At 40.5% G+C, this 17,809-nt stretch overlaps 1 protein-coding gene across 6 annotated transcripts in view; it reads right to left on the reverse strand.

Annotated features, from left to right (window-relative positions):
• The window catches only part of Eato (Engulfment ABC Transporter in the ovary), a 245,032-nt gene extending 229,443 nt beyond the window's left edge, over window positions 1-15,589 (reverse strand). For all 6 annotated transcript variants that reach the window (XM_017638507.1, XM_017638514.1, XM_017638492.1 and 3 more), the window contains exons 1-3: window positions 15,313-15,589; window positions 15,137-15,257; window positions 14,877-15,077 (exon numbers count right to left, since the gene is read on the reverse strand). In XM_017638507.1, coding sequence (XP_017493996.1) covers window positions 14,877-15,077; window positions 15,137-15,257; window positions 15,313-15,492 — 502 coding nt within the window. In that variant the 5' untranslated portion in view covers window positions 15,493-15,589. The remainder of the gene's footprint in view (window positions 1-14,876; window positions 15,078-15,136; window positions 15,258-15,312) is intronic.
• Between the last annotated feature and the right edge of the window lie 2,220 nt (window positions 15,590-17,809).

Below are 17,809 nucleotides of genomic sequence, written 5' to 3' on the forward strand. Positions count from 1 at the left end.
TCGCTGTCCTAAGTGCAGGGTTTTGAGTCGTCTGTAGCTTCATCCACTGCGTCCTACTAGTCCCCGGCGACCACTGGTGCTGCGTAATTTAAAACCGGCCGTCCTACCGTCTTGTATGTTGCTAGCAACGTTTCTTTGTCTTTGCCCCAAGTACTGCCGGCTAGCGACTTGAGGACCTTGTTGCGGCTCTGTACTTTATTGACAATAGCGGTTGCGGGCGCAGAGAAGGAGAGCAGACTGTCGAATGTTACTCCGAGTATTTTGGGGTTATTCACCGTCGGATTTGGTGTAGATTTGGCGTGAATTCCCAGCGGTAGCCTGACCTTCGTCCAGGTGGTGAACAGGGTCCCACGAGGATTTCGTAGGGGAGAGGGCTAGGCACTTTGCAGTGAAGAAGCGAGAAAGCTCGGGGAGATACCCGTTTACTTTCGAACACAAGTCATCAATTCCATTCCCAGTCGCCATGATCGAGCAATCGTCGGCGTTCCCACGACAGTCGGGTCTACGTAACCGGAACGACCCAGATTTATATCTGGCCAAGGACTGTCACTCCAGCAACACTCCCCAAAAAGTCTTTGGGGAATTTGTATGCTGCTACAACAACAACAACAGCAATCGTCGGCGTAAGAGACGATCGAGACTCCCTCTGGTGCTTGAGGGAGCTTTGAAATATAGAAGTTAAACAGTAGCGGGGAAAGGACACCACCCTGTGGAACCCCCTGTTTTATTTTTCTAGGTTTACTTGATTTGTCTCTAAACATTACCTACGAGTGTCGACCACTCAGATAATTTGCCGACCACCGTTTGAGTCTCTGTGGGAGAGAGGAAGCCTCTATATCTTCTAGTATCGCGGAATGGCTGACAGTGTCAAACGCCTTTGACAGGCCCAACGCTACTAGAATCGTTCTCTCACAGGGACGGTTACGGTTAAGGCCACGAGTTATCTGAGTGTTTGTGGCGTTAAGTGCTGTTGTTGTACTGTGCACTTTACGGAAACCATGATGATGCTTCGCTGGGGTCAGGAGGTTGGTGAAATAAGGGAGCAGCAAGGCCTCAAGTGTCTTCGCTACCGGGGAAAGGAGTTTTATCGGTCGATACGTATCTCCTTTGTTGTCTGGTTTTCCCGGTTTGAGCAGTGGGACCACTCTCCCCGCCTTCCAGATGTCTGGGATGATGAGAGTGGCCATTGACAAACTGAGGACCTCCGTTAGGTACGCCGCTGGACCCAAATTTTTCAGCATCAGCATGCATACTCCGTCGGGACCCATGGCTTTGGAGGCTTTTGACTTCCCGATGGCCGCCTGAACTTCACCGCAAGTGAAAGCAATGAGGGCACAAGTTGCTGGATGTTTGTGCAGCCTTCTGGTCACTCGACGCTTGGCTTTGTCCACCGGTGGATGCAGTATGAACTGCCGGCTAAAATAGCTCTCGTATCGCTCCGGGTCCTTACGAACCATGGTCGCCGAAAGAAATTTCGACCCTTTCGTCGTGCTTCGTCTGATTGGAGAGTGACGCCACGGTTGACCAAAGCTTACTCACACCTAGGGATAAATCGATACAAGTAAATCCAAGTACATACTCGATACTTTTCTCAATTTACCAAGTAGTTTTTTACTCGATACTTTTTACTGCGATCCAAGTAGGTATCGAAAAAAAGTACTTGTATCGGAAGCGCAAAATTTATTATGCTTCAGTATCTTTTTTGAAAAGTAACCCATTAGAGGAATGGTAAGATATGCGCTCTACATTTCCGCAGCTGTATAAGCAAGCCCGTCCATACATTTCGGTTGTTGGGTCATCTTGGCAAATCGAGTCGAGTTCAAAGTTTCAAATTTCAGAACATGCTCGTATATCAAAATCTCGCCTTTCAGGAAAACATTTGGAAAAGTAGATTTTTTTGGGGAAATAGAACAAAAAAGGAGTTATTTTATCAAACTTATTTTATATGATAAAACTTTATCTATTAATCTTGTAAAAATGTATTCTATTGCTTTTGTACGGAAAAATATTAGAAGATAAATAATCTTGTAAAAATTCATATTTTTTGTGAAAAAAAATTCAATAACTTTGAAAATTTTGCAAAATCGTAGTTCTATGTACAAGTACTATATACCTTTCCGATACTGAGTATGTATCGATACCTTGTTTGATACAAGTACAAGTACTGATTTGAGTAGTACCTTGATGGTATCGATTTATCCCTACTCACACCAGAGGTGAAGTTACAGGTCTCTTCCCACTTCTTCCGCTTATGCACGTTCTCTAGTTGCCGAATCTCCGCGTTGAGATCCCTGATACGGTTGGTGTGGGGAGCGCAGCGAAGGTGTTTTCAGTAAATTCCGCGAAGCCTTTCCAATCAGCTTTAGAAAAGTTGATATAGGTCCGGTGTTCCGCGGATCCAAAGTCGGTTGGTTTATCGATCGAGATGACTATGGGCAGATGGTCTGATACCAAAGTCAGCATAGGTCGCCATGATACGCTGTTTATCAGACCAGCGCTATTACTATTACTATGTCTGGCGAGCTGCGGCAGCTGCCCATAATCCTCGTTTGTGGCGTCGTCGTTCATTGTGCAGAATGTCGAATCGTCTATCTGCTCAGCCAAGTCACTTCCCCTACGATCGTTTGGCAGGCTTCAGTGCCAAAGATCATGGTGCGCATTAAAGTCACCTACTACCATACGGTTTTAACCTCTGAGGAGCGCACCTATATCAGGGTGATATCCTGCCTTGCAGCAGGTGGCAGGGGGAATGTACACATTAAATATTTCGAGCTCAACATCGCCTGACCGGATAGCAATGCCCTGACATTCTAGGGTGGTATCCCTGCGATCGATGTCTGCTTCAATAAGACGATACTGCACGTCGCTCGCGATCTCGACGGTGCACGTTGTATCCTTCGCAATTCAACAGTGCGGAAGGCTTATCCGATGTTGGAGTGATGATGTTTATTTATTTTTTCTTGGGGGTTTTTAATCTACGCAGAAAGGTATTCTCTGCAAAAGGTGTTCAGGCCATTTTCTTCGCAAAACAGAAAGGAGAATTCTACTAAGTGAGGGTTATAATCTCTAAGTTCGGTCAAAGGCCGCCTACGCAGAAACGTGTTCTCTGCAAAAAGTGTTCAGCCATTTTGCTTCGCAAAACAGGAAGGAGAATTCTAATTAGTGAGGGTTATAATCCCTAAGTGCGGCCGAAGGCCGCCTACGCAGAAAGGTGTTTTCTGCAAAAGGTGTTCAGCCATTTTTATTCGCAAAACAGAAAGGGGAAATCTACTTAGTGAGGGTTATAATCCCTAAGCGCGGCCGAAGGCCACCTACGCAGGTGTTTTCTGCAAAAGGTGTTCAGCCATTTTGCTTCGCAAAACAAAAGGGAGAATTCTACTTCTTCTTTTTCTTTATTGGCACTGTAACCGCCTAAGCGATTTTGGCCGAGTCCAAAACAGCACGCCAGTCATTTCTCTTCTGTGCTAACTGACGCCAATTGGAAATGCCAAGTGAAGCCAAGTCCTTCTCCACCTGGTCTTTCCAACGCAGAGGAGGCCTTCCTCTTCCTCTGTTACCAGCATCGCGGTGAATATTTTCAGAGCAGTAGCGTTTCTGTCCATTCGAACGACATGGCCAAGCCAGCGGAGCCGCTGAATTTTAATTCGCTGCACTATGTCTATATTGTTGTAAAGCTCATACAGCTCATCGTTACATCGTCTGCGATATTCGCCATCACCAACGCGTAAAGGTCCGTAAATCTTTCGCAGAATCTTTCTCTCGAAAACTCCAAGAGCTGCCTCATCAGATGCTTTCATTGTCCATGCCTCCGCGCCATACACCAGCACAGGCATGATGAGTGACTTATAGAGTGTGATCTTTGTACGACGAGAAAGGACTTTACTTCTCAATTGCCTACTCAGCCCAAAGTAGCACTTGTAGGCAAGAGTGATTGTTAACCCTTAATATCCCATTGGGACCGCCAGGAACCAACCAATTAAAATCGAAAGTTCGTTAAACGTATTACTTTTAAATTTACCGTACGATCTAAGGAATATTTATTGATCTTAGCGGCGCCATTTGCATTGGTCTTTGTTTGAACAGAAATGCATTTGACAAGTTTATGTTCAGTTGGTGGAATCAATCCCGCGAAATAGCACGTTGGTAAAATCGTTTATTTAAAAAAAATTATTTTTGTGGCACGCTTCTGGAAATCGAGGCTGCAAAAAATATTCCCGTGATCGATTTAGTGTTTAGAAGCCATTGTGAGTTTTAAAATAAATTAATTTCCTCTTATTTCAGTAGATGTCTTCTAGTTTTTTATTTGTTCTTTGCGGAGCCGTCAGGCACCCGGAGTTCGACATTGAACAACTGTGAATTGATATAAAAGTGTTGGTACTGCGTTCTTTTTTAGTGTGTTGATATAAAATGGCGCATAGAGTTCGTGATTTTCGAACCAAAGAAGAGCTTTCCGACTTTGTAAATTCGATTGCCTGGTCGGAAAGTGAAGATGGTGACGATTTCTCTGCTGATGGCAGTGATTAGACCCAGATTTCGACTTTGAGGATGCTTTGCGTAGCAGAAATACAGAAGAAAGCGAGCAAGTAGGCGATTCGGATGGCGAAAACGAATCGCTGGAAATTGCTGATGGTCAGAACAATGCAGCGGTCTATGTCGATAGGGGTAATTCAAATATTGAAACAAATCACGGTAAAGTATTGCCACTCCCACGAAAGCTTCTATTTGTTTCTAAGTAAATATGTTTGTTTCAGATGTTGAAGAAGAGCCAGTTATTGTTGGGGATCATTCCCGATGGCGAGAATATGCGACAATGTTTGAAGGCATATCGATTGATAAAGAGTCTAGTGTTTTCAAAAAACCGTTGTGGAGAAAAGGACGTCTTCAATTGTATTCGAATTGGGTAAAATTTCGAGGAGATGACGCTTTGACACCGGAAATATCGGCATTGAGTTCGCCGTTTCAGTTTTTTGCCTTTTTCATGTCAGACGATATTATTTCGAATATCGTCGAGCAGAGTAATTTGTACGCGCTGCAGCAACACGTTGAAAAACCACTAAATACAACGCCGGATGAAATCAAACGATTCATGGGAATCAATTATTACATGTCGGTCTATAAGTATCCGAGTGTTCGATCATATTGGGGTGACTATGGTTTTAAACCCATTATGGATTGCATGCCACGAAATCGTCACGATAAGATTCGCCAATTCTTGCACTTCAATAATAACGATACAATGCCGCGTCGTCATCGTGTTCAAGAGCCGTCGACAACTTCTGACCCGGATCATTCGACATCATCCGATCATCAACAACCGACATCATCCGAAAATGCACGCAGTCGCAGATGTAATCGTGTGGCAGAGGCAGCCGAAATGTATGGACCGATACCACAATACGATCCAGGCTACGATCGACTGTACAAAATACGTCCGATCATCTCCGCATTGAACAGAAATTTTCAAAAAGTGCCAAAACGAGGAAGATTGTGTGTGGATGAGCAAATATGTGCAACCAAAATAAAACACTATCTGAAGCAATACATGCCAGACAAACCGCACCCGTGGGGTGATAAATTGTTTCTTTTGTGCGATGATTCTGGATTTTGCTATGCATTTGAGATTTATTCCGGTGACGACGACCACCGTGAGGAAAACGAACCCAATTTGGGTGCATCTGCAAATATTGTTGTACGATTGGCTCGCTCGGTTCCTCGATTCGTAAATCATACCATATATTTCGACAATTATTATACATCGATTCCGTTGATGGTTTATTTGCGAACACAAGGGATCTATTCGCTTGGAACTGTTCGCCGCCCACGACTTCCGTTATGCAAATTACCGCAGAAATTTGCCAATCGAGGTGACTACGAAGAGTATGTTGGAACGTTCCATGGAATCGATGTCACAACAGTGGCATGGAATGATAATAAGGTTGTAAATATGGCATCGACCATTCTGGAGTGAACCCATATCTTTCGAGCGATTGCCAAACGCCCGAGAAGGCACCAAACGTTGAGCGATATAATAAAAAGAAAAAGATCATGGAAAGCATTCAATGTCCAAATATTGTTCATGAATACAATAAATACATGGGCGGTGTGGACCTTTTGGATTCGTCACTCGGCCGCAGTCATATCCGTATAAAGTCACGGAAGTGGACAAACCGCTTGTTCTACCACATGTGTGATATGGCCATGATCAATGCCTGGATTTTATACAAGAGGCATCACGCAGTGACTAATCAAACAGATAAGAAGAAAGTATTGCATGAATTTGTTTCTGAAGTTGCCTATTGCTTGACGAAATCTGGAGCTGAAATGCGAGTGGGAAAAGGTCGACCAAGTAATCTTGAAGTTGAAGTTGCTGCGAAACGTCAACGCCCAATGTCTGCTCCAATACCGCCGCCCGACATTCGCTTGGATAATATTGGGCATTTACCTGAATATATCAAGGAAGGAAAGCCGCGATGTAAGAGACCAAAATGTACTTCCCGTACAAAGGTACGATGCCAAAAATGTGGGATACACTTGTGTCTATCAACTGAAAAAAACTGTTTCACTGAGTTTCATCAAAACTAATTGCAAATAAAGAAACTTTCATGTTCATTTTCCTATAAATATTATTAATTTTCTTAATACATATAACCTTTTGTTTTGGGTTCAAAATGATTTTTGTTTTTAATTCTTATGTCCGGGTGCCCAGCGGCTCCGATAGGAACCAACTAGGTATTTTCTACCTAATTCAGGTAATTGTGAGTTGTGAGCAAATTCGTAGAACAAACGATGTTTAGAATCCCGAGTTTTATAACATTAATTTTTTTTAGCTCAAAAAAAAAAAAATCAGGCTTTTAAGGGTTAATGCTGGTTACCAAATAAACGAAGTCATCTACTTTTTCAAACTTGTAACTGTCAAGAGTGACGTGGGTGCCAAGACGCGTATGCTCTGACTGTTTGTGTGATAACAGGAGATACTTCGTTTTGTCCTCGTTCACCACCAGACCCATTCGCTTTGCTTCTCTATCCAATCCCGAGAAGGCAAAACAGACGTAGCCCTTGGTTTTTATCGATAATATCGATGTCGTCGGCATACGCCAGCAATTGTACGCTCTTGTAAAGTATTGTGCCTGAGCGGTTCAGTTCTGCGGCTATTATCTTCTCCAACATCAGATTAAAGAAATCACACAAAAGGGAGTTCCCTTGTCTGAAACCTAGTTTGGTATCAAACGGCTCGGAGAGGTCCTTCCCTATTCTGACGGAGCTGGTGGTATTGCTCAACGTCATTTTACACAGCCGTATTAGTTTCGCGGGGATACCATAAAGGCAACTTCTCTTCGTGCTGTCGAAAACGGCTTTGAAATCGACAAATAGATGGTGTGTGTCGATCCTATTCTCGCGGGTCTTTTCCAAGATTTGGCGTATGAATACCTGATCTATGGTGGATTTTCCAGGCCTAAGCCACACTGATAAGGTCCAATCAGCTCGTTTACGGTGGGCTTCACTCTTTCGCACAATACACTCGATAAGACCTTATAACCTATGCTTAGAAGGCTGATTCCGCGGTAGTTGGCGCGTATGGCGGGGTCGCCTTTCTTGTGGATTGGGCAGAGCACACTTAAGCGCGGCCGAAGGCCCCTACGCAGGTGTTTTCTGCAAAAGGTGTTCAGCCATTTTCTTCGCAAAACAGAAAGGAGAATTCTACTTCTTCTTTTTCTTTATTGGCACTGTAACCGCCTAAGCGATTTTGGCCGAGTCCAAAACAGCACGCCAGTCATTTCTCTTCTGTGCTAACTGACGCCAATTGGAAATGCCAAGTGAAGCCAAGTCCTTCTCCACCTGGTCTTTCCAACGCAGAGGAGGCCTTCCTCTTCCTCTGTTACCAGCATCGCGGTGAATATTTTCAGAGCAGTAGCGTTTCTGTCCATTCGAACGACATGGCCAAGCCAGCGGAGCCGCTGAATTTTAATTCGCTGCACTATGTCTATATTGTTGTAAAGCTCATACAGCTCATCGTTACATCGTCTGCGATATTCGCCATCACCAACGCGTAAAGGTCCGTAAATCTTTCGCAGAATCTTTCTCTCGAAAACTCCAAGAGCTGCCTCATCAGATGCTTTCATTGTCCATGCCTCCGCGCCATACACCAGCACAGGCATGATGAGTGACTTATAGAGTGTGATCTTTGTACGACGAGAAAGGACTTTACTTCTCAATTGCCTACTCAGCCCAAAGTAGCACTTGTAGGCAAGAGTGATTGTTAACCCTTAATATCCCATTGGGACCGCCAGGAACCAACCAATTAAAATCGAAAGTTCGTTAAACGTATTACTTTTAAATTTACCGTACGATCTAAGGAATATTTATTGATCTTAGCGGCGCCATTTGCATTGGTCTTTGTTTGAACAGAAATGCATTTGACAAGTTTATGTTCAGTTGGTGGAATCAATCCCGCGAAATAGCACGTTGGTAAAATCGTTTATTTAAAAAAAATTATTTTTGTGGCACGCTTCTGGAAATCGAGGCTGCAAAAAATATTCCCGTGATCGATTTAGTGTTTAGAAGCCATTGTGAGTTTTAAAATAAATTAATTTCCTCTTATTTCAGTAGATGTCTTCTAGTTTTTTATTTGTTCTTTGCGGAGCCGTCAGGCACCCGGAGTTCGACATTGAACAACTGTGAATTGATATAAAAGTGTTGGTACTGCGTTCTTTTTTAGTGTGTTGATATAAAATGGCGCATAGAGTTCGTGATTTTCGAACCAAAGAAGAGCTTTCCGACTTTGTAAATTCGATTGCCTGGTCGGAAAGTGAAGATGGTGACGATTTCTCTGCTGATGGCAGTGATTATGACCCAGATTTCGACTTTGAGGATGCTTTGCGTAGCAGAAATACAGAAGAAAGCGAGCAAGTAGGCGATTCGGATGGCGAAAACGAATCGCTGGAAATTGCTGATGGTCAGAACAATGCAGCGGTCTATGTCGATAGGGGTAATTCAAATATTGAAACAAATCACGGTAAAGTATTGCCACTCCCACGAAAGCTTCTATTTGTTTCTAAGTAAATATGTTTGTTTCAGATGTTGAAGAAGAGCCAGTTATTGTTGGGGATCATTCCCGATGGCGAGAATATGCGACAATGTTTGAAGGCATATCGATTGATAAAGAGTCTAGTGTTTTCAAAAAACCGTTGTGGAGAAAAGGACGTCTTCAATTGTATTCGAATTGGGTAAAATTTCGAGGAGATGACGCTTTGACACCGGAAATATCGGCATTGAGTTCGCCGTTTCAGTTTTTTGCCTTTTTCATGTCAGACGATATTATTTCGAATATCGTCGAGCAGAGTAATTTGTACGCGCTGCAGCAACACGTTGAAAAACCACTAAATACAACGCCGGATGAAATCAAACGATTCATGGGAATCAATTATTACATGTCGGTCTATAAGTATCCGAGTGTTCGATCATATTGGGGTGACTATGGTTTTAAACCCATTATGGATTGCATGCCACGAAATCGTCACGATAAGATTCGCCAATTCTTGCACTTCAATAATAACGATACAATGCCGCGTCGTCATCGTGTTCAAGAGCCGTCGACAACTTCTGACCCGGATCATTCGACATCATCCGATCATCAACAACCGACATCATCCGAAAATGCACGCAGTCGCAGATGTAATCGTGTGGCAGAGGCAGCCGAAATGTATGGACCGATACCACAATACGATCCAGGCTACGATCGACTGTACAAAATACGTCCGATCATCTCCGCATTGAACAGAAATTTTCAAAAAGTGCCAAAACGAGGAAGATTGTGTGTGGATGAGCAAATATGTGCAACCAAAATAAAACACTATCTGAAGCAATACATGCCAGACAAACCGCACCCGTGGGGTGATAAATTGTTTCTTTTGTGCGATGATTCTGGATTTTGCTATGCATTTGAGATTTATTCCGGTGACGACGACCACCGTGAGGAAAACGAACCCAATTTGGGTGCATCTGCAAATATTGTTGTACGATTGGCTCGCTCGGTTCCTCGATTCGTAAATCATACCATATATTTCGACAATTATTATACATCGATTCCGTTGATGGTTTATTTGCGAACACAAGGGATCTATTCGCTTGGAACTGTTCGCCGCCCACGACTTCCGTTATGCAAATTACCGCAGAAATTTGCCAATCGAGGTGACTACGAAGAGTATGTTGGAACGTTCCATGGAATCGATGTCACAACAGTGGCATGGAATGATAATAAGGTTGTAAATATGGCATCGACCATTCTGGAGTGAACCCATATCTTTCGAGCGATTGCCAAACGCCCGAGAAGGCACCAAACGTTGAGCGATATAATAAAAAGAAAAAGATCATGGAAAGCATTCAATGTCCAAATATTGTTCATGAATACAATAAATACATGGGCGGTGTGGACCTTTTGGATTCGTCTACGCAGAAAGGTGTTCTCTGCAAAAGGTCTTCAGCCATTTTTCTTCGCAAAACAGAAAGAGAATTCTACTTTGTGAGGGTTATAATCCCCAAGCGGGGCAGAAGGCCGCCTACGCAGAAAAGTGTTCTCTGCAAAAGGTGTTCAGGCCCTTTTCTTCGCAAAACAGAAAGGAGAATTCTACTTAGTGAGGGTTATAATCCCTAAGTGCGGCCGAAGGCCGCCTACGCAGAAAGGTGTTCTCTGCAAAAGGTGTTCAGCCCCTTTTCTTCCCAAAACAGAAAGGAGAATTCTACTTAGTGAGGGTTATAATCCCTTAGTGCGGATTCACCTGCGGCGCTTTTTTAAAAAACATCAATACTTCGATAAGTAATGCAAATTTTTTATAAAAAATCGTGTGCTTTTTTATTTAAAAATTTTCCCCTGCGGCGCTTTTTTTACCAAAACCATAATGCAAAATTTTTATAAAAAGTCGCGCGATTTTTTATTACAAATTTTCACCTGCGGCGCTTTTTTCGAAAAAAAAATCAATAGTGCGATTAATAATGCAATTTTTTATAAAAAATCGCGCGATTTTCGCCAGAAAAAACTTACACTTATCGCACTATGTTTTGATGAATTTGACGCAAATAAATGGAGTAAATGAACTCAACTGAACACATATTCATTAGTTTTTATACATTTGTGATGTTTTAAGTGCACACTTTAACGAAATTCTGTATTTAATAGCAATAGCCCTGTTCGCGTACGCACTATCCAATAAATCCAGTACTAATTTTACTGGTTTTTTACTGGATGTCGTTTTCGTACGCAAAAACTTGCAAGAAACTAGCAAAAGTGGGGAAATTGAGAGAGCAAAAATGACAGCTGAACTTGCAAGTTTTACTGGATTTTTACTGGATAAATTTTTACTAGCAACTATTTGCTAGTAAGAAAAACAGCTGATGGCATGATGCTTAATGTAATTCACACTACCAAAATAATTGTTTGCGATGCTTTTAGAGTTGCAATTGACAAAATAAACCTATTTAAATATATAATAAAAATGGAAAATACCAGTTTTCTAAGAAAATTGCATCGGAAAATAACAAATTAATCAGCTGTTCATAAAACTAGGAACTTCTTGCTTGTTTTGCGTTTTCGTACTTTCTTGGATATTCCACTCAATGGGAGTAAATATTGGCTTACTCTCCGGAATTTGGTTACTGGCAAGTTACTTGATATTTTTGCTGGAGAATACGAAAACACAACTAATATTCCGATGGTAAAAATCCGCACAACAAAATTGCGTAGTTAATATAAATAAAATGGAGGAAAACTAGTGTTGCCACTCTATTAAAAATAAAATGGAACTAAATTGCTGCTGCCACTCTATTAAAAAAGTGTTTGTGCATCCAACTCCTTTTTACGTAGGCGGCCTTCGGCCGCGCTTAGGGATTATAACCCTCACAACGTATAATTCTCCTTTCTGTGTTGCAAAAGAAAAGGGGCAGAACACCTTTTGCAGAGAGCACCTTCCTGCGTAGGTGGCCTTCGGCCGCGCTTAGGGATTATAACCCTCACAACGTATAATTCTCCTTTCTGTGTTGCAAAAGAAAAGGGGCAGAACACCTTTTGCAGAGAGCACCTTCCTGCGTAGGTGGCCTTCGGCCGCGCTTAGGGATTATAACCCTCACAACGTAGAATTCTCCTCTCTGTGTTGCCAAAGAGAAGGGGCAGAACACTTTTGCAGAGAACACCTTTCTGCGTAGAATTCTCCTTTCTGCGTGCGAAGGAACGGAAATCCCCTTTTCACAAATGTATATTTCTTGTGCATTATTTGAGCCCCAAACCCTCCCACTAGAAAGGGGACAGTCCCCGCATTCTAAAAAGGCGTATTCCCCCTTGGGCTCCTCCCACAGGCCCCTAGGGAACCGTTTGAAAAAGGGGAAAAAACAAAATTTTCTTAGGCAAACTGAGCAGTTTGAAGTGGAATATGACCCAACTAACAAAAAACGTGGGATTATTTAATAAAACAAATTATGCCAAATTAGATATCGGGCGATTTTGAATAAAGAATAAAAAAGTTAATTAAAAATAGAAAAAACAAGTTTTTATAAAAAAAAAATGTTCTTTTTAACAAATGTATTTTTGCATAGAATTCCTTTNAGAACACCTTTCTGCGTAGGCGGCCTTTGGCCGCACTTAGGGATTATAACCGTCAGGCAGTAGGGGAAATGTTTAGTAGCGCTCACATCGTTTTTGGGGTGGGTGGCGGAGGGGGAGAAGGCGGGCGCCCTAAACGCCCCCACTGGAAAGGGGACAGTCCCCGCTTTCTAAAAAGGCGTACTTCCCCCTTGGGCTCCTCCCACAGTCCCCTAGGGAACCGTTCGAAAAAGGGGGAAAAAGGGAATTTCTTAGGCAAACTGAGCACTTTGAAGTGGAATATGACCCAACTAACAGAAACCGTGGGATTTTTTAATAAAAGAAATTATGCCAAATTAGATATCGGGTGAATTTGAATATAGAATAAAAAAGTTAATTAAAATTAGAAAAAACAAGTTTTTATAAAAAAAAATGTTCGTTTTTAACAAATGTATTTTTGCGTAGAATTCCTTTCTGCGTAGGCGGCCTTCGGCCGCACTTAGGGATTATAACCCTCAGGCAGTAGAATTCTCCTTTCTGTGTTGCCAAAGAAGGGGGGCTGAAAACCTTTCTGCGTAGGCGGCCTTCGGCCGCACTTAGGGATTATAACCCTCAGGCAGTAGAATTCTCCTTTCTGTGTTGCCAAAGAAGGGGGGCTGAAAACCTTTCTGCGTAGGCGGCCTTCGGCCGCACTTAGGGATTATAACCCTCAGGCAGTAGAATTCTCCTTTCTGTGTTGCCAAAGAAGGGGGGCTGAAAACCTTTCTGCGTAGGCGGCCTTCGGCCGCACTTAGGGATTATAACCCTCAGGCAGTAGAATTCTCCTTTCTGTGTTGCCAAAGAAGGGGGGCTGAAAACCTTTCTGCGTAGGCGGCCTTCGGCCGCACTTAGGGATTATAACCCTCAGGCAGTAGAATTCTCCTTTCTGTGTTGCCAAAGAAGGGGGGCTGAAAACCTTTCTGCGTAGGCGGCCTTCGGCCGCACTTAGGGATTATAACCCTCAGGCAGTAGAATTCTCCTTTCTGTGTTGCCAAAGAAGGGGGGCTGAAAACCTTTCTGCGTAGGCGGCCTTCGGCCGCACTTAGGGATTATAACCCTCAGGCAGTAGAATTCTCCTTTCTGTGTTGCGAAGAAAAGGAGCTGAAGACCTTTTGCAGAGAACACCTTTGTATATTTTTAATGCTTACTGGGTTATATCCGATCTTCTTTTGTCTCTCATTCTTTTGCATATTTTGGAGTTTGACAGCTGAACTCCACCATTTAATTTGCATATGCACCCAAAGTCAGACGCGTGATTTTGAAGTTGTTTTTATTTAATGAATTGTGATTAATTGGTTAATATTAAAGTCGTAAAGCAAGTTATAACTAATCGAGTGAAGTGTAAAGTGAAGGGGAATACACAAATGTATTGGTGAAGAGGTTGCTTTAAGGAGGATAGGAGTGATAAATGTACGCGAATTTCCGAATTTTACAAAAAAGGACATATTTCAAACCCAATTTGTAAATAAATTAGTGACCAAAATTTACAAAAGTGAACGTTAAAATAATGCGTAGACCCTTGACTACAAGTGTGTGGAATTTTTTTTTGGATCGGGCCACCCCTTTGGACGGAATAGCCCGAAATAGTTGTGAGCGCTACTAAACCCCACCCCTTAAAACATCACAAATGTATAAAAACTAAAAAATACGTGTTAAATTGAGTTAATTTATTCCACTCATTTGCGTGAAATTCATCAAAAAATAGTGCGGAAAGTACAAGTGCTTTTTGCAAATAACTCTTTCATGAATTAAAAATGTTGATTTCCGGTCTCGGATTGTTATTATTGGCGTTAAGACGTGGCGATTGACACCACTCTCGAACTTTTTCCGTCCATTTTAACCTACTACTTTCGCTAACTTGCACTACTACCAAATCGATAATTCGATAAATAATGAAAAGTTTATTATTTTCGGCTGCATCGCTTTTTGTTTATATAAAACAGTATTTCAATATAAGGTGCATACAAAAACCCCCCACTTTTTATCTATTCTCATCATCTGGCAGCACCAAAGTCTGTGTTCATTCCCACCACTTCCATGTAATCAATGAAATTTGTATGGTGAATTGTGCAACTTTAAAACTTAAAAGCCTCCGCTCTCTGGGGTTTTCACTTTTAGAATCGCAAAACTTTCAAATTTGGACGGAATTTAAGGAAAATTTCCCCAATCTCATTTTGTACACAACATGCGGTCATTTGTGCATACTATTTTTTTTATTTTTTTGTTATGCCACTCTTGCGGCAAGTGTACGCTTTTTATATATATTCACCTTTAATTCCGGCAACCTCTTCATCATTAACATAACGCTTCTTAGGAGATATTTTTATAGTCGTCGAGCTTATTGAATATTTTAGTTTTTCTTGTGCCACGTTCTTCGGATAATGAAGGAAATTTATAGCATAACAATTCCCTTTGCAGCCACGCTCCATTGCTCTAATCATTTCAGTTGAATTGTCAAAGAATTGTATCCCTTTGATATATTGATTGATTAAATAAATGTTAGCTTGCCATTGCTAATATTAAATTTACCGTCGGGTGGATACTGAAGTTCTTGGCGTACAGCTTCCATAAGTAAATCCGTCTGAGGTATGAATGGAGCATAGAAAATCCGGTCAACATCATTAGTTGGAAATTCCCCCTTGAGATGATACTGGAAATAAACAACGTTACTAATAAAAGTACACTTTTATAAATAGATTTATTACAGAGCCTCGTCTATCGTATGTTGTTTGGGGTGTCGTCAACATCTTGTTTGTTGAATACAAATAAATAAGGAGAATTCCAGTGCATCCGAAAAATATTAGAAACATTGATATCCACGAGTATCGAATTTGTCTCCAATTTTTCCACAGGAAGATCCGGTAAAGACGTATGCCCTCACTCATTTTACTGTAGGATTCAAACGGCAAACAATTTCAATTTACGTTTTCTTGGGGCAAAGTTTTACCTAGCGATGCGCGACATTACGAATAGTACTGGCACGATTAACCGAATGTCCGATTATAATCGGTTATTTTCATTCGGTTAACGATTTAATTGTATCGAAATTTTCCTTTCGATTAATCGGGCGATTAACCGATTAATTTTGAAAATAATCGAAAAGAAATCATCAAAAACTGACTACCCTACAAGAATTGTGTGATGGAAACACACATTCTCATTTATCTTACTAACCCATTTGCAAATTTTGCGTTGGTTAAAAAGAGACCACTAAATAAGGCCATAAGTCGGAGGAAGACGGAAGATCACATGAACACAAATGTTTACATCACGTGTTGCATATTGCTCTTAAAAAGTTGATAGAAGTACTTGATTGAGATCTCCATCACCAATGAGTATCACATGATCAATCAAATGACTATCACTGTTCTTATAGGGTACTTTACAAACACAGTAATGTATAAATCAGGGACCGGAACGGTTATAAGTTTTATTATAAAAAACACTTTTTAATCGTTATTAACTGAGTTTTATTTTTTGCTCGGAAAATAATTGTTACGTTTTAAGTTTTATTTTTTGCTTGGAAAATAATAGTTTCGTTTTAAGTTTTATTTTTTGCTCGGAAAATAATGGTTACGTTTTAAGTTTTATTTTTTGCTCGAAAAATAAGGGTTACGTTTTAAGTTTTATTTTTTGCTCGGAAAATAATGGTTACGTTTTAAGTTTTATTTTTTGCTCGGAAAATAATCGTTACGTTTTAAGTTTTATTTTTTGCTCGGAAAATAATAGTTATTTCTTGAGTTTTATTTTTTGCTCAGAAAATAAAACTTAATTTTTGCGTATGCGTATGCGCTTTTTTGCACTTTTTCTTTAGAAATGTGGTTCTCTTTGTTTCTGCCCTGGTATCTGTATTTTCATTACCCACTCCACAGTGGCGTTAAAGGTTCAATGCAGCCGCCCTTGTCTATTCACGCATGCGCATGCGTATGCGCATACGCACAAATTAAGTTTTATTTTCTGAGCAAAAAATAAAACTCAAGACATAACTATTATTTTCCGAGCAAAAAATAAAACTTAAAACGTAACGATTATTTTCCGAGCAAAAAATAAAACTTAAAACGTAACCATTATTTTCCGAGCAAAAAATATAACTTAAAACGTAACCATTATTTTCCGAGCAAAAAATAAAACTTAAAACATAACGATTATTTTCTGAGTAAAAAATAAAACTCAAAATATAATGATTAAACTTGATTTTTATAAGTAAAAATTAAAAAATAAAAATCAGTGCCGCTGAAGGTACTCCGAGTAATAAGAAATATATTGGTTTACTCCTTATGCACGTAGCATTTCTCTTTCCGCGTGATTATTTGAGTTTAAATTTCAAAGGATAATCGTTATTTGCGGTCCCTGGTATAAATCAAAATTCCGTAACAAAATTGGAATTCTTACTCAATAATATTAGGACCACTCTACTCGGTACATATATATGTATAATTTTACTAGTTGGAGATTTTTCACATTCTCGTATTCTACAAATTTTGTAAACGATATTTTTGCAAAAAACCGCAAAACAAATTCTTGTGGTGTGCTTATAATTTTGACACGGGGTGTATAACGGATGGTATACTACTTTACGTCTTTTTATTTATTGTTTCCTTTCCACAATTTAACAAGAATTGTATCCTTAAATAAAACAGTAAATTTATATAACTAATGTAAATGGTTTTTATTAATTTTCGATTTTAATCGAAACAAACGATTAATCGGTTAATTTCTGACGATTAATTGCAATTATTAATCGAATGTTTTCGATTAATCAATTAACCGATTAATCGATTATTAAAATTTTTGTGCAATGACTAATTACGAATTCAAAAAAAAACCTCGATGCATCCTAAACATCGATTGGGGTGTTCACAGTTCGTTCCAAATAGTGTCTGAAAATGTAGACGTCTACATTTTAAGACGTTTTCTAACCGTAAAATCTGTGGTGTTGTTGTTTCCCATACAAAATTGGAAAACGACGCCGTCTACATTTTGTCACACTCAAAGGTATGTTTTTTACGCGTCTACATTTTGCAACCTCGCAGCAGGGTTGCATTATGGCAATACTAATCACATTTTTTTTTTTTATTGGGCACGTTTTTTGTATTTGCATTTAATTTGAGCGCAATTTCTGATGAAAAGAAACAAATCAAGGAAAAGAAATAACAAATATTAGGAATTGGTAATTAAGTTAAATAATTACAATTTTTCAGA

This window comes from Rhagoletis zephyria, unplaced genomic scaffold (genome assembly GCF_001687245.7).
Source record: "Rhagoletis zephyria isolate East Lansing unplaced genomic scaffold, Rhagoletis_zephyria_1.1 Rzeph_scaffold_00143, whole genome shotgun sequence".
Classification (NCBI taxonomy): Eukaryota; Metazoa; Arthropoda; class Insecta; order Diptera; family Tephritidae; genus Rhagoletis; species Rhagoletis zephyria.